The sequence below is a fragment of the Pagrus pagrus genome (genome assembly GCF_965226575.1).
Source record: "Pagrus pagrus genome assembly, chromosome: 10".
Lineage (NCBI taxonomy): Eukaryota > Metazoa > Chordata > Actinopteri > Spariformes > Sparidae > Pagrus > Pagrus pagrus.
In genome coordinates, this window is record NC_140194.1 from 326,811 (window position 1) to 335,853 (window position 9,043).

A 9,043-nucleotide genomic window follows, 5' to 3' on the forward strand; every position below is an offset into this window, starting at 1 on the left:
ATGTTGGAAAATGTTGGAGGATCTCAGAAACACAAAGTCGTGTTCACAAACAAATCGACCACCACGGTGTATGCAAACGTCCTCAGGAGGGAGAGTGAGCTGCCTCGTCGAGGAGGAAGCAGAGACTGTTTACAGCACCGAGCAGAGATCCACTTCGACCCAAGGTCAGTTCATGATTCTGCTTTTTGATCCAATACTGTCAGGTTCATCCTCATCAATACAAAGACGATCAGCTCAGATCAGATCAGATCAGATCAGATCAGATCAGATCAGAACAGAACAAATCAGAACAAATCAGAACAGAACAGAGCAGAACAGAACAGATCAGAACAAATCAGAACAAATCAGAACAGAACAGAGCAGAACACAGGAACAACACAGTGGGTCAGAAGTGAGTTCAGAGAAGAGAAAACTTTATTATTCCTGAAGTAAATTCTTGTGCCAGAGATTACTTTAAAAAAAATAAAATCTGTAACAACCAGCTGGTCCGACACTGGGCCCGGTTTTGTATTAAATATTAGTGGATACGATGTCGATTCATTGATGCTGAGATATCGACTCAAGTTAGCATGCTAACCAGCTAGCCCTGTCACAGCGAGCAGGTAGTGGTTACTCTGGTGATACGCTGCCCCCTATGGGTCTGGAGTATGAATTCAACAGGTTGCCAATTCTTGCATATTGCACCTTTTAAGTTCAAGAGTAAAGTTTAAAAAAAATTAACTAAATAAAAAAAGTCATGTTGGCAGTGATATCAAAAGGTAATAAAAAGTAATATTGGACCTTATATTAAATGTTATACAGCAGCCATTTTGAAGCCACGAGGACAAAAATGAAGTCCAATTAAAACTGCAAGCAGTGACACGGGCCCACGACACGTGTACGTCGGGCTGTGTCGGCCAGATGTGTGCTCAGCCATCGTCTGTGGAAAGGTTCCTACCTGAATGGGATACATGTGACCTAAACACAACAGTGCCATCTAGGGGACAATTTGTGTCCAACACACACCATACTTGGACATGGCTCTTACAATGGCCAAGCATCGAAATTGACCGCACCGTTACGCCCCCCAGGAATATCGGTGGCGAAAGCTTTTGATAACTTTTCATCTACAAGGTCTGAGGATGATACTGAGTGCCTGTGAAGTCTGTGGCGTTAAATCTGTAGGACAAGTTAAATAAAATACGAGGCATAGAAATGGGTGAAAATGTGAGCGAAATTTCTACTTTGAACTAAAATCACCGAATTACCATTGGACTGAAGGTATGGATCCAAGAGGGTTTTTGTGTGTCTGCTCATGATACATTAGCATACCGAATTTTGTTAATGTGTGTGCATGTAGGAGGCGGGGCTTAAAGTTTGAAATATTCCATGGGGCGCTATAGAGCCATTTTTTCAGTTAAAAAGCCCAAACCCATTTCAGATATCAATATTCAGGACTGGTGATGTGTGTGCAAAATTTGGCGTGTACAGGGGTTTGTTTGTATGTACGAAATGGGAAAAGCCATTAGGGATCGCTACTGAGCTGTCGTGCTGCACCTGAGGGCAGTTGTGGTATCGAATTCACGTACTCATGGGTTAGAAGCTATGTGCCAAATTTGATGAGTCTGCGAACATTCTAAAGTCCTTTAAACACTGTCGGGAAAATGAAAATCGCCGCATGCCATTCAAGATCACCGACTTCCTGTTGCAGCAAAAGTTCCGAGAGAAATAATTCCTGGATAAATCCTTGAGACCCATTTCATGACGATCCGCGAAAATTTTTGCGGCCTGACCCGACGTTAGGTGGCGCTATGGAGTCCTCTGGCCATGAACGGGCCCTCGACTCACGTACGTTGGGCTCTGGTGCTGTCGGACGGCGTGTGCACCCGACCTGAATAGAATACATGTCAGGCAAAACACAGCAGTAAAATTTGCAGTGACTTCCTGTGTGCAGTGGGTGGCGCTATGGATATGAGACAGTATTGATGCATAGTCATATTCAGGGCTAACCCCTGTACATGTGTGACAAATTTGTTGTTGATGAGAAATTGTATGTTTGAAAAATGAAAATGGCTGCACGCAATTCAAGATGGCCGACTTCCTGTTGGGGCGAGAAGTTCCACAAAATTAATTCCTGTCTAAATTGATGAGACCTATGAGTCCTGCAATTTTCATGAAGATCGGAGAAAGTTGTTGTTCACATGACCCAGCGTTAGGTGGCGCTATAGATATGACACAGTATTGATGCAGAGACGTATTCAGGGCGAGCCCCTCTACATGTGTGATCAATTTGGTGTAGATGGGAAATTGTATGTTGAAGTTATAAGGACTTCCTGCTTTATGATTGCACTAAAAATGCCCAGACCCATATCAGATATCAATGTTCATGACTGGTAATGGATCTGCCAGATTTGGTGATTGTAGGAGTTTGTTTGTACGTACCAAATGGGAAAAGCCATTAGGGGGCGCTACTGAGCTGTTGTGCTACACCTGAGGGCAGTTGTGGCATCAAATTAAAGTACTCCTGAGTTTGAACCTACATGTCAAATTTGGTGAGTCTGCGAACATCCTAAAGTCCTCTAAACAGTGTCGGAAAAATGAAAATTGCCTCACACCATTCAAGATGGCCGACTTCCTGTTACGGCAAAAATTCCAGCCAAAGAAATTTGTGGCTAAATCGATGAGACCCATGAGTCCTGTGAATTTCATGATCAAAAGTGATTTCTGTGCGAATTTTCCGATGTTAGGTGGCGCTATGGAGTCCCCTGGCCACACCCACCCACAATCATGTGAATTATAAAAAAAAAATTGCCACATGTGACGTATGTTCTGAGTTTTGGGGTATGTTCAGGCCGCCAAATATGCAGTCAAAGCCCAGAAAAAGAATAATCCTTGGCCCTCCCATATCCCTTGGCCCTCGGGCCCTAATGATGTGACTATGAGGAGCAGAGATGTTTTCAAAGGTTTCATTAATGCAGAGAGGAACCATAAGAAGAGAAGCAATTGTTTGTTTGAAAACAACATGGCGGCTCCTCCAGAGGTTAGCATAGCTGCGTTAGCATCAGTTCTATCAGAACTGGAGAGTTTATTTCATTAAAGAAGAACAAAGAACGACACAGAAGAAAACATGTCTTCACTCTCCATTGACTTCAGTCAGAGTCTCATTCACCAGCCGGCTCCTCCAGTGGTGGAGCTCTGCTTCTGTGGATCTGATGGTTGATAGACGGTAACGGATGGTTCATCCAGTCACCTGCCAGGTATTTTTAGGAAGTGTTTCCTGTTTTCCAAACTGTTTCTCACAGCTCCTTCTCAGACTCAAACCATCTGAGCGTCTACAGGTTGACAGAAACACACTTAAAGGTCTAATGTGTAAGAAAGTAGAAGCTCTGGGTCTGTCGTCGGGTCAGTCGTCATTCCAAAGCTTCAGTATTTGATGAGATAGGATCTAAATATAGAGATATATGAAGCATGTGACTGACGGCTGAGGAAGATGGACACCAACCATCAAGTGTGGTTCTGCCAGAGGTCTCTACAGTTTTCTCTCACCGCTGTCGCCAAGTGCTTGCTCATGTTGGGTCCGTAAATTAATTAACATTTCAGAACCACAGAAGAAACATCTCAGATTTAGTGTTTTCAACCCACTCATGGAGCTAGCATTAGCTTAATTAGTTTGTTACATACAACTAATAAAATCAGCTCAGGTCAGTGTTCAGTTCCTGTCAGATATGAAGGAGCTGTTGATTCATAAATATCAGATCTGGTGTTAATCTGATCTCAGACAGACTGACTCACAGGTTAGCAACAGTAACTAAGGTGCCAGAACCACGGAAGAAGAGATGTGAGTCGTCTGCATACAGCTGGAGACTCGATGAAACAATAAGATATCTGGTTTGTTTGTAGAGACAGAGTGGTAGTTATGGATGTGGACCACCAATGTTTTGAAATGTGTTATCATGTTGATCACTGTCTTCACAGGAGAGTCGTCATGATGGGAAACAACAACACATTGTCCTCTGACAGTGACATCACCACCAACGTGTCTCTCAGTGGACCTCAGTTCAGCTTCTTCTGGTCGTTTGATTTCTCCGCAGACACTCTCACAAACATGATGTCCCACTGTCACGTGCAGACTGGTAAACTGGTCTGGTTGGGACTGAAGATCTTCATACTGCTGACGGCCGGTCCGGCTAATGGTGGCCTGATGTGGATGCTGTTGAACAGGAAGAGAGCCATGACGCCATCGGAGGTGTTGGGGCTCAATGTCGCCGTCATGGACATCCTGTACTGCCTCTGTCTGCCTCTGGACATCTACTCCACCCTGCATGACATCTCTGACACTGCCCACTCCATCCATGACGGCCTGTTTGCTCTCAATGTCTTTGGCTGCCCGCTGCTCCTGACCTTCATGTGTTTGGAGCGTTACATGGCGGCGGCGCGGCCCCTGACCTACATCAGACTGGGGCGGTGGGAGTACCGTGTGGTCCCGTGTGTGTGTGCCTGGCTGCTCACCCTCACTGTGGGCCTGTTGGTATATTTTTTGGGGCTGCTCGCCGTGGCCCTGCCGCTGTCCGTCACCATCTCGCTGCTGTTCCTGCTCATGCTGCTGTGTCTGCTGGGGATCATGTGGGTGCTGTGTGAGGGCGGGCCGGGCGAAGCTTCAGGGACGAGTGCGCCACTGAAGAGACGCGCTCTGAAGAACATCGTGGCGGTGATGGTTCCGTCGGCTGTGGCGTACTCTCCTCTGGTGGCTCTGGTCCCGTACCTGGTTGTGATCACCTCCCACCAGTCCGACAGCTTCAGCCCGTCACAGTGTCACGTCCTGCAGCTCCTGCTGCTCTTTCCGAACGTCGGCCTGTTCATCGGCCCCATATTCTACCTGTCCCGCCTCCGACAGGTGAGCTGCTGCAGCGGAGACACACAAGCCCCGCCCTCCAAAACTCAGGCGGAGTAGATCCAATCAGAACTGCTCCAGAACTCAGGAACATGTGGTTTTATATTTGCTGTCATGTTCTTTGTGTGTGTGTGTAGATTTAATTTATAGAGGCAAGTATTGATAAGTTTGATTATTGATCAACCTGATGATCATTTAGATTTCTGTTTTGTTTGACTTAAAGTAAAAAAAAATCAAAGATCTTCAAAACAACAAATCCTAAAAAACAAACTACAGAAAATTTGAAAAATGACTCACGATTGATCATCAATTTCACAAATGTATTGATTACATTTCCCCATTGTGGGATTAGAAGGGAAATAAAAAACAGAAAAAAAAAAAATAAATTACTTCTCAATACTTTAGAGATGACATGGGATGATTCCTATCAGTTTCCTGTCTGTGTTGGCCTCTTTCACCTGAGAGATGAGGGTCACATGACCAACAGAACCACCTGAGTCGTCAGTAGTAGTGACGGATCTCGTCTGTTGGTGAAGCAGCTGTGTGTCATTAATCGTTGACTGAAGACGTCTGTGAAGAAAAAACCTGCTGACGTTACATCAGACTGAACATCAGAAAATTACATGACAGCTATTTTAATAATCTATGAATAGTTTTTGTAGCAGTTTTTCCCTCTCTACATCTGAACACAAACATCTGAACTTTCTCCTCCTCACATTTCCAAAACAGCCTCGTTACTTTAGTTTGATGCATTTGAGGTGAATTATGGATTATTGTTATTTGGTGTCATCGCATGCCGCCTTCCCAACATCAAAAGACTGATTTCAACCTATCAGTGCACATCACGCATGGCAGGCGCAGCGAGACCACAGAGCTGTACCTGCAGAGCTGCAACTGCAGGGGGCAGCAGAGGACGGGCTGACTGACTCTGTGTCCCTCTGCAGCAGTCACTCAGACAGGGTGAACACAGGACAGACAGCATGTGAACCTGTACACACCTGAAATAAAAAAGAGTGAGTGTCTCGTCTCCACCAGTGTCCTTCAGTGTCCTTCAGTGTCTCTGGCACTCGTCCTCCATTAGATTGATGTGTTTAAACCAGTGTGTGAAATACCCGTCAATATTCGGGGGGGTCCCCATCTCCCGATTGTTGCACAATACCGAAATAAATTTTCTCAATATGCAGTGGGCCTATAACATTACATTATTTCATGGATGCAAGCCAAGACAATCAGTCTATAGCCTACATGACAACCAGGGGCGCCACCAGGGATTTTGGGCCCCATGAAAAGAAATCTAATTGGGCCCTTGTATAGGCCGGCGAAAAAATGTGATGCTGTTTTATGTAAAACTATGCATTTTAATGATATTTTTATATCATTCCCATATTTGTGAAAAGAACAACATGACAGTTACTTGGTTACTGCTCGCTGTCTCTCTTGTAGTCCCACATGCAGGTCAAATTTATCTCCACAACTGTAGACTCACAGGTGGTGGCGTTGGATTTGGGGTGAAAAAATACATATATGGGGCGATATGGTCGTTGCGATTTAATCTTCTGATTTCCAGAAAATATAAACATTTCTCTGATTGTATAGAGAGTTGTATTGAGTCACACAGTCTGCATGTGCATGTCTATCTCCCTGGCTGTCTCTGAAACGGAGGGTCATGTAGTTCATGATGTTAAGCTTTGCTAGGTAATATTGATAGATAATGTTACATGACATTGTTGCTATGATGCTGATTAATTCATGTTATGCAAAAATACATGCTCCAAGCTATCCTGGTTGACTGCCTCCAAAGCAACATACCAATATTAGTTTAAACCAGTCTTAAACAGTGTTAGCAAGCTGTGATACAGGATTGGCATAACCTCTTAGCCTGCTAATAATATAACACATAGACCTCGATTATGAGACACCCCCCTTTTCTCTTTTTGAAACATTTTTTTTTGAAGACTAAATCTTATTTTTATAAAGAAAATAATTAAATCTGACTAGAATGCACCAGTAATAGTAACACAGTGAAAAAAACAAGGTAACGTGATATCTTGAAATGAAATTGTCCTGTTTGAATAGGCCAGAAATTAAACTGCAGCCTAATGGTAGGTCTATTTTCTAACATAATTCAACCATCCAAATGTGAAAAACAGAACGACATGTTTATTTTAATTATCCTCTGCCTCATTGATCACCAGGATCTTAAAGTTGGATTATTCTCCACCTCAGTTCTTGGTCTTGGCCTACTTTTCACCCTCTGAAAATGATGGTGGATCATCTGGCATTACCATTACTGTCTTCTGAAGGCCGTCGCGGGCTCAGTTTTTAAGATTATTTTAAGCCATGAGCGTCATAGAAATCTTGAAATTGAAATGAATCCGCTGATACCAAACATGTCGTGCTAGCTTACTGGGAAAGGAGCTAAATATCGCTCCAAATGTGAACTGTTTTACCCCGAGGTCCACGACCTCAATGTGAAACGATCACTTGTAATAATAACTTTCAGTCACTTGATGAGGGATGAGCTGAGGATGAGGAACCTGCTGCTGCTGACACTGAGCAGATACAACAAGCCAAACATCACCACGGCGGTGCTCTCTGAGACCACAACCAACCACCAGGCCTACACAACCTGCGGTCTTTCCATTCCCACCTGCTTCTAGTCCAACCAGCCGGCAGGTCACCTGTGCTAGCAGCAGTAGCAGCTAACGTTACCTCAGCACCTGCTGCTCTTCGGACCACTCGGCCTCAACTTCACGTTGTTCCTCTGGGGAGTCACTGGGTGGGAGAGGGTCCTCTGTTCTGGTACCGAGTGGGCCCACTGTGCTGGCTGCACCAGCATCGTCTTTCGGTGCCTCTTCATCTCTGAGTGCCGCCTTCTGGATGTGAACCCAAAGTGTGTGAGTGATACACTCTGTTAGCTTTAGCTTGCTAGCCATGTTTAGTATGACTTCTCAACGTTACGTCTTTCTTCTGTTTGGCGCACATGGCTAATTTCTATACGTGCGCAGGACCGGCTGCTCGCTTGGCAACAAATACAACATATTAGTGAATAAATGTTTTGGATTCTGAATACTGGACATGGTGAGCTTAAACACATTTTAGTGGCAATTAGTGACAATAAAATATTTTATTTTTTATTTTTTTGACTAAATTTGAGACCCCCTTCAAATGTTGCTTTTGGCTTTCAGGGGGTCTCATGGGTTAATCGGGGGGTCGAGCCCCCCCGGACCCCCCCGTATTTCGCACACTGGTTTAAACTCACAGCTGTGTGCTCAACAGACAATCAGCTGGTCGATGGTTCACTTCCTCCTCACTCACAGTGCTGCTGTCACCGTCACCGGGTCAGAAACCGCTGGGTCATCACACCTTCACATCACAACACAGAACTCATTCACAGTCCAAACATTTACTCGATTACTCTTGGATCAACTTTTCTATGTGTCATTACAACACAGTCTTAATAAACCAATATTATGGGATGTACTGATTCAGTAAACAGGACGACATGTGTCACATGGATGATGTGTTGAATCAACCTCCACCTCCTCTCAGGTGGAGTTATTTAGAAAATGTGGATGGTGAAGTGAAGTGATGGCTGGATGAATGGGCTGTGGGTGAACGTTTTCACATCCAGTGAGGTGGGCGGTCTCTTCACCTACAGGAGGAGCACAGTGTCCTCACTGGAGGACAGGCTGGAGAAATAAAAGCTGGACCAGGTGCTTCAGCAGGGCCGGCCCAAGGCATAAGCAAACTAAGTAGCTAAAACGTTTTGTTTTTTTACATATTAAATAAATTAAACAAGTGACATAAATGAATGAATGAATGAATAATTCAAGACAAGATGATTCCCACTTTCGTACAAATAAGGTGGGGGGGGTCTTCTCTTTCTCTTCTTTTCTTTTCTTTTCTTTTCTTTTCTTTCCTTTTCTTTTCTTTCCTTTTTTTTTCTTTCCTTTTCTTTTCTTTCCTTTTTTTTTCTTTCTTTTCTTTTCTTTTCTTTTCTTTTCTCTTTTCTTCTCTTCTCTTCTCTTTGGGGGTTAGGGTTAACCTCAATATATGATTTATTAAATAATACATAGGTCTGTATATATATATAAACATGTTTTATCACGTACACATTTACATTACACTGAATCTATATGTGTGTATTGATCAGGACTGTTCTGCACACTG

At 43.9% G+C, this 9,043-nt stretch overlaps 1 protein-coding gene across 1 annotated transcript; it reads left to right on the forward strand.

Annotated features, from left to right (window-relative positions):
* LOC311263182 (uncharacterized protein) lies at positions 1-4,930 on the forward strand (the record flags this gene model as incomplete). The annotated part of the gene is made up of 2 exons (XM_084363105.1): positions 1-164; positions 3,955-4,930. 2 exons carry the CDS (start codon positions 1-3, stop codon positions 4,928-4,930), a joined length of 1,140 nt encoding a protein of 379 aa, XP_084219231.1.
* Between the last annotated feature and the right edge of the window lie 4,113 nt (positions 4,931-9,043).